At 40.2% G+C, this 19,002-nt stretch overlaps 2 protein-coding genes across 2 annotated transcripts in view; one reads left to right on the top strand and one right to left on the bottom strand.

Annotated features, from left to right (window-relative positions):
* LOC146661782 (uncharacterized) overlaps positions 1-19,002 on the top strand; it is a 517,204-nt gene that overhangs the window by 352,102 nt on the left and 146,100 nt on the right. The window lies entirely within an intron of this gene.
* On the bottom strand, positions 362-11,214 carry LOC146661796 (uncharacterized). The gene is made up of 5 exons (XM_085418288.1): positions 10,971-11,214; positions 9,894-10,163; positions 6,597-6,917; positions 725-850; positions 362-623 (listed from the first exon to the last, which is right to left on the bottom strand). The coding sequence occupies exons 1-5, from the start codon at positions 11,083-11,085 to the stop codon at positions 565-567; spliced, it is 891 nt and encodes a 296-aa protein (XP_085274414.1). The 5' UTR covers positions 11,086-11,214; the 3' UTR covers positions 362-564.

Consider the following 19,002-nt stretch of genomic DNA (forward strand, 5'->3'; position numbering starts at 1 on the left):
ATGTATTTATCACTAGCAGGGTTCAGTTTCTTTAGCCACACCCAGGACTGATTACTGCCACATCTGCTCTCAATCAAGAAATCACTTAAATAGGACCTGCCTGACAAAGCGGAGCAGACATCATTCCGTGATCCAAGGAAATTCAGGAACAAATGAAAAATAAAGTAATTGAGATCTCACAGTCTGGAGTCCAGCGAACCACAGTGAGTGCCACTGTGGTTTGTTTGTTTGTTTTTCTAGTTGCCAAACCGAAGTCTTTCTAACTCAGGATGACTTGGCCTGAAAAAAAGGGGTGTGCCATCACTCAGTTTGGGAGAGCAATCTTTATTAGGAGATTTGAAGAATGTTGTTGTCACTTGTTACTTGCTCAAAAGGGCTGCAAGCAGAATAATTTTGATAAATATCTTCTTGTTCTCTACAAAGGTCCACAGTTTGTTCATCAAATGACCGAGTTACAAATACATGATCATTTTCATCACTACTGCTTTGATCTTCATCTGCTTTTCTTCTCTCTTTCTCTGCTCCTCCTGTTTGTTCAGTGTGATTTCTTTGGTGTTCAGTCTCTCAGAATCCATATCTTTTGTCACTGACGTCATCATCTTCATCACAGATTGTTAGAGTCACTGAAAGACAACAGAGCAGATTTCTGTCATGTGGACATCATATTCAAAACAAAGCTGTTGTTTTTTCATGTAATATATTGTTTGTTCTGGTGAGCACAGACTTCTGTTGTGGACGTAGCCCAGCTGTGTTTGCCTCCTTCTCCTGAGCACCAGGAAGACCACCAACAAGACCAGCAGGAGCAACAGGACCACAGTAACTGCAGACAAGACCAGCCGCATCCAAGGAACTAAGAGAGAAAAGGTTTTTGTCAAATATGCAAGATAGAAAGTGGTTCTGCATGAGTTATTGTTGTCCCTGCATCTTTGACTCAGGGTTTTGGGGATGTTTTGGTTTTCTCTACTTTTTTATTTTTGATTATCTTTGAATCGTTCTTATTGATGTATGTATGTATGCTTTATCTACCTAAGCCTGATACAGGATTAGGGTAACGGTTTACATTCAAGCTCCACTACCTGCTATTTATTGTATTATGTTTACTTTCCTTGTGCTTATGAATTTCTTGTTATCTGTGCCTTAAGTTCCCCATTTTAGGTAATGCTTTAGTTTATTAACCCCTGTTTACGTTCCTGTTCTGATCCTTCTATCTTGTCTTCTAATGTTATAATCTTTGTTTTATCTATTTTTCCAATTCAGTAAAAGGACTAGATGTTACAATCTCTGATAATGCATTGCTTTAAATGAAGAGAAGCTTGAGGGATGGCTGTTATGAGGAAAGGCCGCCCAGGAACTGCGATGCTGCAATGACAGGATGATCTGACTTGAGCTTCAGCGTTTGTGCAATTTGCAACAAATTGTGTGATGCAGACTTTTCAATTTTCAATTCTGCTCCTGAAAGTGAAACTCTTACAACTACATATCCCTTTAGCTAACCCACCAAGAAAAAAAGCAATGGAAATTTTTTTTGTTTGCATTTCTTTCTTTTTTGTTTGTTTGGTTTTTGCCTGTCCCGTTTGGTTTTGTTTGTCTGAAGGCCAACAAAGATACCCAACGGATTTACTTTACCAAGTGGATCATCACGGCTTTGCCATATTGGTCCAATTGATCAACTTTTGTTGTTATTGTCATTTATTTTATTTTATTTTTATTTTCAGTTGTTACAGATGGGACAGACATGGCTGGGGGATAGGAAAAGGAGAAAGAGAAAACAGAAAAAATAAGAGAAAACAAGCAAAAAAGAAAGCAGCATAGTAAACACAACGCCATCTCATTAATCCAGCTAAGTGTAAATAACAGTAAATACTAAATAATGATTGTTGTTGTGCAGCACGCAGGACCGACAGCGCACAATGTGCTTTGAGGTATCAGCCAAGGAAGATGTGGTTTGTGTCTATGAACAGTTAACACCCGTGTGTACACCTGTGTGCACACCTGTGTGGATCAGTGCGCTTGTATTCAAAAGGTTTCTCCGTGTAATGATCTGCTAGAGGGTGTGGGGAGCCATAGCCCCGTCCCCCAGGGCATGAAGCAGGCATGGAGGAGATCCAGGCCCCAGACTTCCAGAGGCCCCAGAGTGCAAGAGCCCAAGGAGGACCACTGGTTTGCATTTCTTATTGACTTGGGTCAGTAATAGCCACAATCAATATTTTTTTAAGACCCTATAGTTTTTAAAAACTGCCATCACCAGTGTGTGAATGTATGTGTGAATGGGTGGATGACTGGATATGTAAAGCGCTTTGGGGTCCTTAGGGACTAGTAAAGCGCTATATAAATACAGGCCATTTTAAAATATTGATCTCTACCAAATAGTTGAGATGTCACTTAATGGTTTACCTATGAAATGTAATGTTAATACAAGTACAGTAGAAAATACAGTTGAAAAAAGTCAATTCTGTCCATATGCTACTTATTTGCAGGGATGAGTGATGAGCATGAAATGGTGATCTTTGCGTTGGACTCTTTGCTACATCCTATAACAGATGAAAGACGCATGAACCCACAGGCATTGCTTAGAAGGCTGACATATTTGTTGTCAAACCTTTTTACTGCAATCAGACCTTCTTCAGACCTCCATGGCCCTTCTTCATTAGGTCTTTGCCTGCCATCAGGGGAGCTCCACCCAGTGCAGTTTGGTCATAGAGTACCAGTGCACCTGACACCCAAGGAGGAGTGCAACTTCTGGACCAAGCTGAAACTTGTGAAGAGCTGTGGTTCTTTTATGGGTTTGCACAATGTTTTTTACAACTTTGGCTTCTAGAGGTAGCTTCTGTTCCTCTACACTGAGGGAAGCATTGAAGAATGTGGATCTGCCTTACGGCACCAAGTTATCGATAATCCAGATGAACTTGGCAGAACAATTTAAAACCCCACTCAAAGAGTTTGTTGGCAATATATTGGCGGAGAGTGGCAGCCCTTGTGGCTTCATGTGAGACCATGACCTCAAACACACTGTGCTTGAAAGTGGATGGTATCAGGAGACACCACTCACGAATCCACCACTGGAGCATGTGGTTATGAGCCATTCAATTGTTCAGCGCCCATCTAGTACTTGTAAAGTATACAATTATAATTTTGACAACTTAGTAATATTAATTTACCAGCTAGTGTAATTTAGTTAAAAGGTAATTAGTTGTGATATTTGTCATTTTCACATGTTACTCTTGATTTTTACCATATTATTCTTTTTAATTTTGTAACTTTCTGAGTTTTCCATATTAACTCAGAAAGTTACAAAAATTACTTACTGTGGAAATTCTTTCAGCATATTCTTGCTATGCTAACACTTAATGTGATTTATCAACAGCAGTGGATAAACAAAATGGGTCCAGATGTGTTTATTTTATGGCAAATAATACATTTAATAACATTTAGGTTAATGTTAGCATTAGCACCATAAAGTGACAAATTTTGAGCACAAAAAAATGATTACACATTAAGAAATTTTTTTATGTTATCAAGTCACATAAATCTGTTCAGTAAGTCCTCTAACACTATCACATATCCAAAACATTATACCTTCCTACCTTAGTTTAATCAAAAACACTCAAAATATGTTAGGTGGTTTTTTGGTTTCTCACTTCCTGGTTGGGAGAGGGATAAGAAGAACCAAGTGACATCTGGTGGATTATTTCAGCACTGCATACCTTTTTTTTTTTTTTTTTTAAATGACATCAGAAACAGCAGTATGCGACATTACGTGATGGCAGAGCTTCAGTTCATCCTTTGTCATTTTTATTTATTTATTTATTTTTTAATAAATAGGACAGGGGGAATGAATGAGAGAAAGAGGGGGAGAGAAAGAAAGAAAACCAAAGGGGAGAAGAGACGGTGAGAAGGGGGGGGGGAAGAGAGAGAAAAACAAAACAAAACAAAAAAAAAACAAAAAAAAAACTCCTGGGTCACCTGTATGGAGAAGAAAAAAAAACAAACAAAAAAAACAAACAGAGGAGACAGCAAACAACAAAGAGCAACATAATAATAGAGAAAACAAAGCACCATCCCAATAAACTAGCTAGTCATAGATATCAATAGTTACTAAATAATAAACGATATTGTGCAGCACGCAAGATAGACAGCGCACAGTGTGCTTTGAGGCAGCAGCCAAGAAAGCTTTAGTCCGCGTCTGTGAATACCCATGTGTGCATACCTGTGTGGATCAGCATGCTTGCATTCCAAAGGTTTCTCCATGTAATGATCTGCTAGGGAGTGTGGGGGGGCCACAGCCCCGTCCTCCAGGGTGTGAAGCGGGTATGGAGGAGATCAAAACTCCAGACATCCAGAGGCCCCCAGAACACAAGAGACCATGGAAGACCAACAGAGGGGCAGCCGCGCCACTGTCCCAGTAAGAGCTGAGGAGAGTCCCAGATGAGGGCTCGCCCAGCAGCCGCGGAGCAGAAGTCAGGGGGAGTTGCAGTGACGCGCCCGTGAGCTCCGCCGGCCCCCAGCTGCGCCTGAGTGACCGAGCCCCAGGCCGAGAGGCCGGGGGCACCCCACCTCCAAAGGGGCCCGAGCGAGCCCCAGGCCCCAGGCCCCGACAAGCGGCCGCCAAGGAGTGAGCCGGTGTGTACCCGGACGCCCACCCCCAGACACAAAGCACTGCATACCTTAACTAAGTAGTAGAGATGGCTCAGTTAGTTGGAGTGAAGTTAGGCACTCTTCTTATTGAAATATAAATGTGCTCGACCATTTGGTTGAGCAGGTTGTTAAAGTGATATGCCATAAGGCCAGCTGCAAAAATACTCCTGTTCACAATTTTCAGTTACAAAACACTGAGCCTCTTTAGTAATTCCAGCAGCTCATTAGGCTTTCTTAAAGTCAGCAAAGAGGCACAGAAAAGAAGATCAGACACCAGCGATCGAGGACAGACGCAACAACATTGTCATCCCCTATGTAGCCGGTGTATCAGAGAAACTCAGGAGAGTTTTCTCCAAGCATGACATCCCGGTGCATTTCAGACCCAGCAACACGCTCAGACAAAAACTGGCTCACCCGAAAGACAAAACTCCAAAACATAGACTTAACAATGTGGTGTATGCTGTACAGTGCAGCGAGGAATGCCCAGACCTCTACATTGGAGAGACCAAACAGCCACTTCACAAACGAATGGCACAACATAGGAGAGCCACCTCCACAGGACAAGACTCAGCAGTCCATCTGCATCTTAAGGTCAAAGGTCACTCTTTCGAGGATGCCAACGTTCACATTTTGGACAGAGAGGACAGATGGTTTGAAAGAGGAGTGAAAGAAGCCATCTATGTCCACTGTGAGCGACCATCTTTGAACAGAGGCGGTGGTTTACGACACCAACTGTCTGCCATCTATAATCCAGTTTTGAGATCCCTCCCCAGACGCCTTAACGCCCACTCACATCCTGGGCCATCTGACCTCAGGAATTCGCATGATAAGGTGGGGCCAGGTTTCACAATGAACACACCCGAAACTCTGGCTGATTGGGACCCACACCCAATTTCACACCTTGGCTCAGGCGATTAGAGGATCATCAGGGGGTCCTTTTGTCCCTCTGTGGGGGGTCACTCCCACTAGGTTTATATCTGGGACTCTCCACCATTTGACCTTAGAACTGAAGAAGCTTCTCGGATGAGAGGTGAAACATCTTCAAGCAACTTAAAGAAATACTAGACTATCTCTTTACCCTCTCATTTCCCCTAAAGTTGTTATAGTTCACTTAAACTAACTAAATAATAAAACCTGATGTGAAAAATGAAAATTTCATTTCAAAAGACTACCTGACAGAAGCCTTGATAAGAGCTGTACCATCTAATTGCAATGTAATGCAGGCAAACAAAACTTTTCTTTTTACTTATTGTTATTGTTTCTTCAAAAAGCTCTATAGTTGACAGTTATTGTGTAGATTAATAATTACTTTTTTGAATTGTATACTACAGGTTTTTGACTGAGCTTCTTGGAAAGTAAAAGAGAGCTGCCTTGAGCTCTGAAAATGTGAACAGGCTAGTTTGTCTAAGTAACTGGCTGAAAGAGATGGACAGTAAATGAGCATGGCGGTACTGTGAGTCCAGAGGATTTGTTATTTTTGCACTAAAATGTTCGATGATCACACTATTTTAGCCTAATGTACAAAATAATTTTGGCTAAGGTTCCTCTGAGTTTAAAGGTGAAGCTGGTCAAATAACCAATACCATTTTGAAAATGTACTTGAAGCACTTTATTTTTAGGTCTGCCCAATTTTGTCCAGAGACTTTTTTTTTTCTGTGATTTAAATTGAAATGCAGTTTAAAGACTTTTTTCGGGAATTAAAAGAGCTCGAGTTTACAATGTTCATGCCCATGTCTAATATTTAATTCTGTCTCCCACTATTAAAAATAAAAAAACTAAGCTTTTGAAATAAATCAAAAATAACTGAAATTAAAAGACCCGATTTTTTTTTTTTTTGGTATTGTTTGTTTGGTAAACTTTCAAACAGAGAAAATCCATAAGGGAAAAATAGGGAATAGAGTGGCCAGTGTGCACAATATGTTGTTCTAATTTTTAATACATAAATTCAATAGTATACTTACATTTAATGATGACAGTAATGGGTGCTGTTGCAGTAGAACTCAATGTCCGTGTGGACACTGTGACATACACACAGCTGTAGTTGCCTTGGTGTTCATACTCAGCTACAGGGAAACTAAAGGAGGCTGAGTTGTTGACTGCTGGCTTGCTGTCTGGGATGTTGGAGTCAGAGAAGATGAGGATGAAACGTCCACTGGAAAAACTGGAGTTAATGGAGCAGGTGAAGACAAAACTGTAACCCCTGGTGATCTCTGCACCTTCAGGACCCCAGACCAGACCTGCACCAGGAGAGGTCAGGGAGATGCTGGGTGTCTGCAGTCTCACTGGGGAATAAAAGGTACCAGGATTAAGAAGGGAGCAGAATCAAACACAACACTTAGTTTCTTGTTTACACATTTAGCAGTTATGGACCAGCATTAACATTTTTTGTTATGCTTCTTATGATTTAATGAATGAATATTCACTCTTTTAGGTCTTTGCAAACTCTAAATTTGATTCTTTCATTGCTAAACGCTCCACAGTCTCCAATAACTAACCTCTAATACTGTCCGATTGCTCCTTGCTACAGTGGGCTTTGAGAGCATTTTTGATAATGGCCAAAAATAAAGAAAGCAGTAAAAATATCAGATAAATAAAGTGACTAAAAACTATAAAGTAAACATTTTTGTCTTTAATACATTGTTTTTATATACAACAATTAACTAAGTTTAAAGCTACGATTGAAAAACTCTTTCAGTAACTTTGTTACAGTTTTTTTTTTTAAAAAATCAAAGGACCAATGATAAAAATGAAAATGCAGTAATCTCTTATTTTACGTCACTGTTATTCGTATCGGCTTTGTTCCAAGAGTTACTCCATACTTGTATTTGTTATTTTTAACCAGCAACAGAGAGTCTGACAGAATCACTTAATGGGGAACTGAATTCACGACATGAGCCTCTTTTCTTATACTGACACTGCTACAATCCCTCGTTATCAAAATCCACGTTAGGAATATTAAAGGTAGCAGAGTTTGTGTTGGAGGTTTAATCCGATTACTTTTTTTAAGTAACGGGTAAAGTAAGGGATTACTATTGCAAAAACGGTAATTAGATTACCGTTACTTTCCCATAGGAACGCTGCATTACTGCGTTACTAAAACCATGGTCGTGTCCAAATTCATGGGCTGCATCCTCCTGAGGACCCGGCCTTCGCGGTCTACGTGGGCCGGGTCCTCAGGAGGTCGGGTAGGCCGGAAGTAAACAGCCGTGGAATTGGACGGTCTAGCCTCGGTGTCTCGGTGGAGTTTAATAAACTCGGCCGTCTGCTCCTTGTTATCTAAAATATAACAGGACACTGGAGTAAATTCTCGACCATCTCACACTTCTGTTTAATCAGTTTTCTGTTTGATGTTTATTCAGCTGTGTGAAAACCAAGGAGGAACCCACCCGAGGGATTAATGAAGTTTTATTTTATCTAATTTAATCTAATAACTTTAATCTCAGCCAAACAGATTTACTCACGAACAAACAAAACACTGAAAAAAGCCAAACAAGAACATTTTTAGGTTGTCTAAGTGACTTATATATTACGTTTAACCCGAGTAGTGAAAGTCTGCGGTGATCTGAAAATGATGTGCTGGGAGTTGTGCCGTTCTCGGCCGCATCAGTAACCCTCGAGTTCCCGGCTAGCTATCAAGCTGGTGGGTAAGAGACGTCTCCGAAAATGTTGAAGCACTTTTGCAAATATGCGATATCTTGATAAACCAAGCAGATATTTGAAGTTTACACAGCTACATTCTCGCCTGAAAATATGTTAAAAGTTTATTTTAGAATAGAATTAGAATAGAATTAAACTTTATTGTCATTGCACATGCACAGGTACAAGGCAACGAAATGCAGTTTGCATCCATCCAGAAGTGCTTTAGTGATATAGATATATTACAATATATATTAGCAATAATATAGATATGTGAGTATATTACAGAAATGGGTCTATTATGGTATGTTATAATGTACACGGTATGAAGTATGTTGTGAATATTCTTTTTGTGACCCAGAAAGATTAATAAGAGTAATTTTAAAACTTAGTAGCGGCCGCCATTGTTGGAAACTGGAATTGGCTGGGCCGCGCTATGAATTCTGGGATATGGTGGGCCACGAAGGACACACCCGACCCATCCTTCAAATTCGGGGAAAAGGAGGACGCATTTGTCGGCTGCATTTGGATTTGGACAGCCTTCGGCGCATCGCTGTGACGTAATCAGTCTACAAATGCGCCCTCAGGAGGATGCAGCCCATGAATTTGGACACTGTCGCTACCTGATCCGTACTGGAAACCCGATCCGTACCCCGCATGCGCAAATCTTATGTCACTTCCTCTCTTTGCCAACATTGCAACATTCAATATATTTGAATGATACGGTTAGCTTTCAGTTAGCTCCTAGCATTTCTCAACAGCTCTGCCTCCTTTTCGACTGCCCGGGACATTTAAACAATGGATAATCCGTATACAAAGAAATTCATGCTTTTCTCCTCAACAGAGAGCGTCCCCCGATTGAACAACAGCGCCGTAAAATAAGAAGAATGGCAGGTGAAAATAGAGCAAAAGGACCGCTAGGTCTTTGATGTTATTTATTTTCTGCTGTGTTTTACTTGCATCTATTTGAAAGAGTGAGTGTAAACACAGAAAAAATATTTTATGTGCTGGAATGTGTAGAAAATAGGTTTAAATATTAAACAAATTTCTTCTAGTCAGGATGTTGCATATAATTACATTTTTGCTTGATGCATAAAGTTAAAAGATTAAAACTAATAAAACAAGTTTTAAAAAGAGACTTTTCCATTTGATTACATTTTGTATGATGGATTATGCAGAAAAAGTAGAATTGGGCTGAAAGATCTATCACTTTATCACCTCTTCAGGTTGTAAATCGTGTTTTTAAAAAGTAACTAAGTAATTAATTACTTTTGAAAATAAGTAATCAGTAAAGTAACGGGATTACTTTTTTGGGGAAGTAATCAGTAATTAATTACTGATTACTTTTATTCAAGTAACTTGACCAATACTGCTCGTGAATGAACCCTGAATTTGACTCAGAGTGAACGATCCACCTAAAACCTGAGTTGAGACTGAACATGTGATTTCAACAGTCTGACCCCAGGTCACCTCACCAACAGGGTAAATGGAGATACGAGGTTTTGGAAACCTCACTGAAAAAATATCAACATATCAAAGCATTATCTCACCAGGTTACTGATTCTATTATTGAAAGAAGAGAATGAAACAAACAACTTGGCAAAGTGGATTTTTTTTCTTACCAGTGAGTCTGACAGGGGAAGAGCTGAACCTTCGACTTATTTTCATGTACTGACACTGGTACAGTCCATCATGATCAAAGTTCACATTTTGAAGATTGAATGTAACAGAGCTTGTAGAGGATGGTTTAGTCTGACTGAATGAGCCTGAAGTCTTCTGGAGGATAAAAGTTCCACCTGAGAACTTATCTGAGACTGAGCAATTGATTCTGACGTCCTGACCCCAGGTGACCTCATTACTGTACAAGGAGATGGTGGGCTCAGGGGGGGTTTCTAAAAAAAAAAAAAAAGATGTAGTATTAGATAAAACAGGACACAGTCGAGTTCAGATCAGATAATATTAGTGGCTACGATATTGGCTAATGGCTTAGCTGATACCGTTTTGTGTCTGCAAATGACAAATCTCTGCAGCTAAATACCAGACTACTGTTTTTTTTTTTCATGCTGTATCTGATTTAGTGTCTGCTGGCAGTTATGTGCAGTACTGTCACTGCTGGTTATGGTTACACTATCTCCAGCCTCTCGTATACACACAGAAAAATGAGGCAGGTGTGCTCTCTCCTGAATACCACAATAATATGTACTGCCTCCTTCTCTTCTCCAATACACTGCGACCTCTTGGTTTCTCTCCCTGGACATCTTCGACATATGATCAATGACCATTAAGTCAAATTATAAAGAAAAAACATCAGATAAACACTCACTGAAACTGATCATGAGCTATAACATTGTAGAGCAGGCTGGTAATGGTTTAAACTTCTCTGATTAGTTACTGGCACTAATTTTACAGACTTTAACTGCTCTTTTCATTCTCTCATCTCATATTTCCTTTTTCTCACAATATCTTGAGGGGGTTAGACAGAAACTTTTTTGACCTTGCTTCTATCTTATGAATGTTTCAGGTTATTGCTGCTAAAGGAGGTTTTTAAATTAGAGTGCACACATTGTAATGATGCTTTTTTTAAAAGTAAGATAAGCAAAATATGATGGAATGAGAACAAACTAGAATCTAAGTTTTAACTAATACATGAAAAAACCCAGTTGTGACACCACTGCAGACTTTGGAAACAGTTTTCTTACCTGAACAGACCACACCAGCGTCTTCACTATGGCTACAGTCGTGTGTCCTAAGTCCTCTGTGACGACAATCATTTAGAGAAGTTTCACTTCCTGAACAGTCCACATCATCAAGCATGATAGTCCCTGTACCTTGACCAAAGTAAGCAGACCCAAGAGCCTCCAGTGCTATCCCACAGTTCAGCTCTCTACAGACCACCTCAGCATCTTTTAAGTCCCAGCCATCATCACACACTGTTCCCCAGGAGGTGTAACGGTAAGAGTAAGAGTAGGAGTTATAGTAAGACTTATAGATTTCAACCCTTCCAGAGCACCGAGTGGACCCATTTCCAGCTAATCTGAGCCGACCTATGAGGAAAAAGACAATATGAACTATATTGCAAAAATGGCTTTAAATTAAAAATGTAAGTATGACAGGTTAGAACAGACTGACCTGCAGAAGGTGAAGGTGACACCACGAGATAAACAACTATGGGAAAATTAAACCATGGAATGTTATCAAGACATAAAGTTATTCAGTCTAAAAATAATTTAAGAAAAGTTGTAAAGTTATCCAGACTGTCTCTGTGATAAAGAAAAGTATTAAACATTATGGAAAATCTGTTTTACCAAAGATCAAGAAGTGCAGCGCTCTCTTCTCTCTGCCCTCCATGACTGAGAAGAAAGGCTGCTGCTTCGTGTCATTTATGAGAACAGATGACAGAAAACTGAACTAAAACCTGTGGTTTACAAAAGCACTTTGCACTGGTTATCCTTCTGAAACACTTCTCCTTTTGATTTCTTTTTTTTTCTTACATGAAGTAACAGAGCACTAATACTGAACAACTCTGAAATTTAGAGCACCAAAAGAAACTGCAGCACTCAAACAACACATTTAATAATAATAATAATAATGGATTGCATTTATATAGCGCTTTTCGGGGCCCTCAAAGCGCTGTACAATTCCACTACATTTACCAGGTCTGGGCTTAAAAATAAATATAAAAATGTCCTTTTATATGGATCTGAGTGCTTAATTGTAAGTAACGGTCTAACATCCAAGAAAGCAGGCAGATAATGGATTACAGATCTTCCTTATAGAACCAACGCATAAGCTTATTTTGACGAGTCTCTTTTTCAGGCACCGTACAAAAAGCAAAATGAACAAAACAAAACAAGAAGGAAACAAGAATAGATTTAAAAAACAAGTAAAATACATAGTAGGTGCTAAACATACACATGACACAAACACATGAACAAATCAGACAGACTCAAATGCCAGCGGGAAATACGTTTTGAGTCTAGTTTTAAATGACTCAGTGGAGGGAGCACATTTGACTATGAGGGCAATGCTCTTCCACAGGTCAGGGACAACCACAAGAATGCAGGTCTCTTTGACTTTAAATACAGAGCAGAGAACAGTCAGAAGCATCTGCTCAGCTGATCAGAGGGACCTGGAAGCTGAACAGGGCTGCAAGTGGCCAAAGATGTAGAAAGCAGCCAAACCATGACGGGTTTTGTAGACAAACAGGAGAAACTTGAAAGTGATTGTAAAACTAACTGGCAACCACTGGAGAGAAGTTAAAACAGCTGTAATATGATCTCTTTTTGGGGTGTCTGTGAGGAGCAATATTTTGAACAAACTGGAGACGGGACAGGAAGGTCAAGTGAGAGGAAATGAGAGATGTAAAAATCACAGTTTTAATGTTAGAAAAAAAGAAAAAGGAAAATACAAAAACTAAGCAGGGCAGAAACAGACAAACAGACAGACACCACTTCCACAAAGGGGGAGAAAAGAACAGAGGGAGACGCAGACAATATATATGCAATAGGGAATTGGCACAGAGCGGATACACCTGGGAAACACAGTTAGGGAACATAACCTGGCTGACCAGACAAAGGAAGCAAAACTGAACATCTCACACACGACTATAGAGCTCTAATCATCTGCAGCAGTAACACTGATCCATAGAACACTGACGGGGAACATTTCTTTTTACACTTTTAAGTGTAGTGAAGTGTTTTCAAAATATTTTACTACTATTTCAGCTTGTCTTGTCAAAAACTAAAAGTCATAATCACTGCTTGCCTTGTCTAGCAATTATTCTGCATCAATAAATTGACACTAGTGAAAAAAAAAGCATCTTGAGATTTGGACCCTTTTTTTAATCATTAGGTAGGTAAAAACCCAAAATTTTATCTGCAAATGTCATCCTACCCACTTATAAGTAAAGCAAACAACATTTTCTAATTCTTAAAGAAATCAAAGATAGTTTTGATTTTCCACAGACATTTGACAGACAGGAGGTGGTTTGGTGGCAGGAAAGGAGAAGCTAGTGTGTTGCAAGTTTCACAGTGCAATTATGTGATTTTGCATGCGTGGATATGGGAACTGCAAAGTAAGTAAATTAGGTGGAAATGAACATTTTTTTTCTTGATATGACCTATGTGAACTATCACAAAAAGATAGCTGATAGCTATCTTTAAATGTATTCTGATGGGTTTAGATTTTGTTATTGTCATTTGTATTTAGAAATATTTAACCATATATGCTTAGAGGTGTATAATCATTTGTAGATTGAAAGAATGTCTCATCCTAGGAGGTCTGTAACAACTCTGTGTAGCATGAAGGGGGAGTGCGTTCACTCCCTCTACAGAGTGTTCTGGCGTAGATCACACCTCCTAGGAGAGGTCGTATCTTCTCTTGCTGATATATGGTTTAGCAAACACACGTATATCTGTTTAAGTATAAGAGCCTTTTGTTCAGATGGACCCGCTCCTGGCACCAGCGTTTGGGGAGTCTTCACAGGGTCACACCTTGACCTCACACACACACACACACACACACACACACACACACACACACACACACACACAGTATTCTTTGTTCACATGTATACCTATGTAAGATGTTATATGTTAATGACCCTATGCATATTCATGTAACCACAATAAAAGGAGTGCTATGGGGAACCTGGCTGAGAGTCTGACAGAGGTCAAGTGGTGGAACGACACTTGGCCCCAGCCAGGTCTCCCTCATGCATGAGTAAACCAGAGAGCTTTGGTGCCTTGTGTCTTGCTTTTTGCTGCGTAGCAGATTGTCCTTAACGTTCCAGCGAATAGGTTTATGCTACAAACCTATCATATTCCAGTCAGAAAATCCCATAAGTCCTCATCGTAAAATGCTGCTTAAGTGCTGCACCTGGTCAACCAGCCTGTTTTATGAGCACGGTCGGAGCTGCTATCCTCTCCTGCTAAACAGGTTAAAATAGATGTAAGAGCGACAGGACTTAGTGTCGCGGAACTGAAGAAGCTCGTCGCAGGCTATATCGTCGAGGACATGTTGCCGATTTCCACTGTAGACTCTGAGTCATTCTGGTGCATCGTAACTAAAAGTGGTGTCAAGCTGCCCCAGAGAAAGTCATTTGTAGGATACCTTGAGAGAGAATATAACAAAATGAACTCTATCTTGAAGGCTACACTCAAAGAGGTAGAGTTTGTTTCCACCACCGCTGACATCTGGACAGTAAATAATAAATGTTTTATGGGGGTAACAGTTCAGCCCTGTCATTTGGAGTCTGAATCTGAAAATGAAGAAGGTGATGACGAGGAACTGACCTTTACTGATGTCATAGAAGCTCTTTCAACCGCATCTGGTGATGCACAGTTTAGCCTCCCTCCACACTGCAGATGTGCATCACACACAATTAACTTGATTTCAGATTTCGATGTTGATAAACGTCTAAATTCCTGTGCAGACACCAAGGCTGTATATAGGAGTAGCATTGCAAAATGTTCTCCTCTTTGGACTAAAGCAAGTCGATCAACATTAGCCTCTGAACAGGTGGAGGAAGTCAGCCGCAGCAAACTAATGGTACCAACATCCACAAGTTGGAATTCCCTGTATGAGGCCATTTCCAGAATCATCACAATTTCCTTGAATGAACTTAATGCCCTGTGTGTAAAACTGTTTTTCTGCCTTGTTTTTCTGTTGTGGTATTTAGCCTAACAAACGGCTCGCATTTTGTTAACCTTCAGTTTTTTCCTCCTGGCTGATCAGTCATGACAAAATGCAGATGTATTGACTAAACTAAAACAGTACATAAATATAGCAAACGGTAAATAAATGGGCCATTATTATTGCTACTCCCCCTGGTGAAAACATATGTACAGTTTGACTTTTTGTTCGCTTAAAAAATGAAAAGTGTCACGGACCCGGTTCCGGGGACTCGGGGTCCGTGAGCAGTGTGGACTATAACCTCTACTTTACTATAGTTAAGGTGTGTTACCTTAGTTTAGTTCCTTGAGTGTTTTAAAGTTTAGATGTCTTATTTTTCTTATATTCAGTTTGGCTCTGTGAATTTTTTCCTCGATTTTATTCTTTAAAATGCTGAGTCTACATTTTTTGCTAGTTTCCCTTACTGATGATTTGTGGAGTGCTTAGTTCCCTCTGCGTTCCCTCTCATTTCCTCCATCTGTCTCATCTTGCTGTTTGTCCTTGTCTTCCACTGTTTCCTTGTATCTATGTGCACACTTATGAGTCAGGCAGCTAATCAGTGGCTCCTGTGCGCTTGTCTTTGGAGGTTTTCTGGTTTTGATTACAGCCACTGCTCACTGGAGAAACTATAGTAATGCAACTCATGCATTTCAAAAACTATAGTATTGGAATGACTTGATTCACGGCATTATGCTTATTTCAATTTTACACAGCCTCCTAAATTGGAAATAAGGTTGCCTTACTTTCCTCTGATTAAAAAGATCACTTGTTTTATTTTAATTTTGATAAATTTCAGTGTTTTAAAAGTTTAAATGGATTTAGTCATGCACAGAAACACAAGAAACTCTTTGTCACTAAATCATAATTAGTAAGCCTGACTATGACTCTTTTTAGCTGACAGTTTGCTGCCTATTACAGCCTGGTTTTAACAGATAGCAATCTTGTATTTAGCTCGCCCAGTTACAGTCAAAGCACCACAAACATGTTCAGCAGTTATATTACATAAAAAAACCCTGTGAATACTGTGTGTTTGAGATAATTTTAGAGGTTTGTTCTCCTTCCAGGCTTCTTGAGACTTGGAGCCATGTTTTATTCATTTGATGGGTAAAAACTCTCAAAGCTCTAATATTTTATTTGTAAATGTAAATGTCATCTTACACACTCATGACTTAAACAACACCATGTTTAATTCTTAAAGGGTTAGATAACGTGTTGTCTCTGTCTCTGGGCAAAGAAGTTAAGACAAACAGTTTTGATTTCCCAGACAAAGTTAATAAAGAGAAGATGGTTTGGCTCCAGGAAAGTGGAAGCTAGTGGTTAAAAGTTACACAGTGAAACTACTTGGCTGTGTATTTGTAAATATGAGTGTGTGTATATACTGACGTTTGTGGCTAGTGATGTTGTGAGCAACATAACTGACTTAATTTCTGTTCTTTCTGTGTCCATCCTTTACATTACTGCAATCTTGTGACTGCAGAGGCTAGCAGCTTTTCCTGGTAGTTTGGGCATTCACATGATGGATAAACTGCTGGTCTTTCACAGTAAAGTCATGCTGCCCTTGCTCTGCTTTCACAGATCTGAGATCAGTTACGATCTGCGATGTGTGTGGAACTACAACTAGCATTAGTAAATAAACAAACTTCAGTGATTTATCATTATAACACAGTAGTTTTCTCTGGCTAACATGTGTGATGTATAGAAGAAACAAAGTTGTTAGCAAGTCCATAGCAAGGGCTATACTAAAACTTATGTAAAAGATGTTTTATGGTGTTTTTATCACAACATGCTAACGTCAGCATGCTTTTATTACTTTATGCTGACATTAGCCTGCTTTATAAAGCCAACATCTGACATGTGACCTATGACTGAAGTGCTATATATTAAAATGATGTCTTTTATCATTTTTACCCACAGGATTGGAGGAGGATTGGCTGAAATCTGTGACTTCTATAAGCTGTAGAAACTTGAGATTTTAAGATCATGAGGTGTGTTTTTGCAAAACCTATTGGCATCATTGTGATGTTGAACGGCATCATATTGAAAAAATAAATACTGTGTTGCACAGCTCTCTCAGTGCCCCTTATATATTACCGTATTTTCACGACCATAAGACGCACTGTACTAAAAGGCGCAGTCTCAGTTATGTGTGCCATTACAGTATTTAACACACACATAAGGCGCACTGGATCATAGGGCGTATACAAGTACCGTATGCGTATTTAAAAATAAAGCGGGAGCAAACCTGAGTTCGGTACTCACATTTTTATTACCAGTAATCGTCATCATCAACAACACACAAGCATACAAGTGTGCGTATTTAAAAATAAAGCAGGAGCAAAACAAAGTTTGGTACTCACATTTTTATCATCAATCAAACCCATCGAAGTCCTCATCCTCTGTGTCTGAATTGAACAGCTGCGCTAAATCTCCATCAAACATGCCAGGTTCACTTTCTTCACTGTCAGAGTCACTTTCCGTGCCGTGCGGCTCCTCGGAAATGATGCCGGCTTTTGCGAAAGCTCGAACAACAGTGCCAGCAGACATGTTAGCCCAAGCATCTACAATCCATTGGCAAATTGTGGCGTAACTCGCCCGGCGCTGCCTTCCACTCTTGGTGGAACTGTGGTCTCCATCGGTCATCCATCGTTCCCAGGCCGCTCGCAGCCTTACTTTGAACGGGCGGTTCACACCGATGTCCAGCGGTTGGAGTTCCTTTGTCAGGCCTCCTCCCGGAATGACAGCAAGCTCACAGTTCATTTGTTTCACTAGTTTTTTCACATCGGCTGTGAGATGGGCACGCATAGAGTCACAGATTAAGAGTGATGGTGATGCGTGGAAAAAACCACCTGGTCTCCTTACATACACCTCCCTCAGCCACTCTTTCATCATTTCCTCATCCATCCAGCCCTTTTCATTTGCCTTAATGATGATTCCTGCTGGAAACTTCTCTTTAGGCAAAGTCTTTCGCTTAAAAATCACCATAGGCGGCAGTTTCTGTCCATTAGCATGGCAGCCAAGCACAACAGTAAAAGAAGACTTTTCATACCCCGTTGTGCGTATCGCTACCGTGCTGGTCCCCTTCTTCTCCACAGTGTGACTCACCGGGATGTCAAAAGTGAGCGGGACCTCGTCCATGTTTGTGATGTGGCTGGGCTGGATGTGTTTGTCGGCGATGTGTTTGCTGCAGTAGGAGCGGAAGATGGCCAGCTTTTCCTTATAATCCGCTGGAAGTTGCTGCGCTACCGTAGTCCTGGTCCGGATGGAAAAATGGCACCGTTTCATAAAACGAAAGCACCAAGACGGACCTCCTTGGAAATGTTCAATGTTCATCTCTTCAGCTAGTGAAACTGCTTTTAGCCGAATGGTGACCGTCGAAACGCTTCTCCCGCTCGCTCTTTGCTCGATGATCCACCGCTCGAGTCTTTCCTCCAACTCGGGCCACCTCGCCTTATGTCCGCGGAAACTCAGCTGCGTTTTCTTGACCTGCCGGAGCTTGTTTTCTAGCTTCCTCCATTTGCGAACCATCGATTCGTTAATCTTAAATTCTCTCGCGGCTGCTCGATTTCCATGTTCCTCCGCATAGCTGATGGCCTTCAGTTTAAACTGTGCTTCATAAGCGTGTCTCTTTGCCATTTTCAGGGTTGTTAAAACAACGATGTTCCACATAATGCACATACCTGTCCTTTTAGACAGGTATGTGCGATTGTCCGGTATATACGATCAACGCCCACACTTCACCCTTTAGCGTTCTCATGGTGTTCTCTACTACGTCCTCCTTACAACACACAGGGCGCACTGCACTATAGGGCGCACCGTACTTTTTGAAGAAAATCTAAGACTTTTAAGTGCGCCTTATGGTCGTGAAAGTACGGTACTTGACATGGTTTCTTGAAATTTTTTTTCATTGTCAACTTTAACCTTTGGCACTAACAATAAAGGTCACCTTGAACCTGACCTGAACCTGACACATAAATTAAATAATCTCAAGCTGTTATTAGTATTTACAATAACATAAAATTGGAACATGATATCTTTAAATCTGTGGAAGCTCAGGAATGA

This window comes from Rhamphochromis longiceps, linkage group LG9 (genome assembly GCF_057381845.1).
Source record: "Rhamphochromis longiceps isolate RC_006_pf linkage group LG9, R_longiceps_female_GT1.1, whole genome shotgun sequence".
Taxonomy (NCBI): domain Eukaryota; kingdom Metazoa; phylum Chordata; class Actinopteri; order Cichliformes; family Cichlidae; genus Rhamphochromis; species Rhamphochromis longiceps.

Bases quoted from the DNA above. Each gene is read 5' to 3' on its own strand.
- LOC146661796 (XM_085418288.1), bottom strand. From the start codon at position 11,085: ATGCTTGATGATGTGGACTGTTCAGGAAGTGAAACTTCTCTAAATGAT. The intron at 10,164-10,970 runs GTAAGAAAACTG...TTTTTTTTTTAG, and splicing joins CGCTGGTGTGGTCTGTTCAG to AAACCCCCCCTGAGCCCACC. The intron at 6,918-9,893 runs GTAAGAAAAAAA...TTTATTCCCCAG, and splicing joins TTCCCCTGTCAGACTCACTG to TGAGACTGCAGACACCCAGC.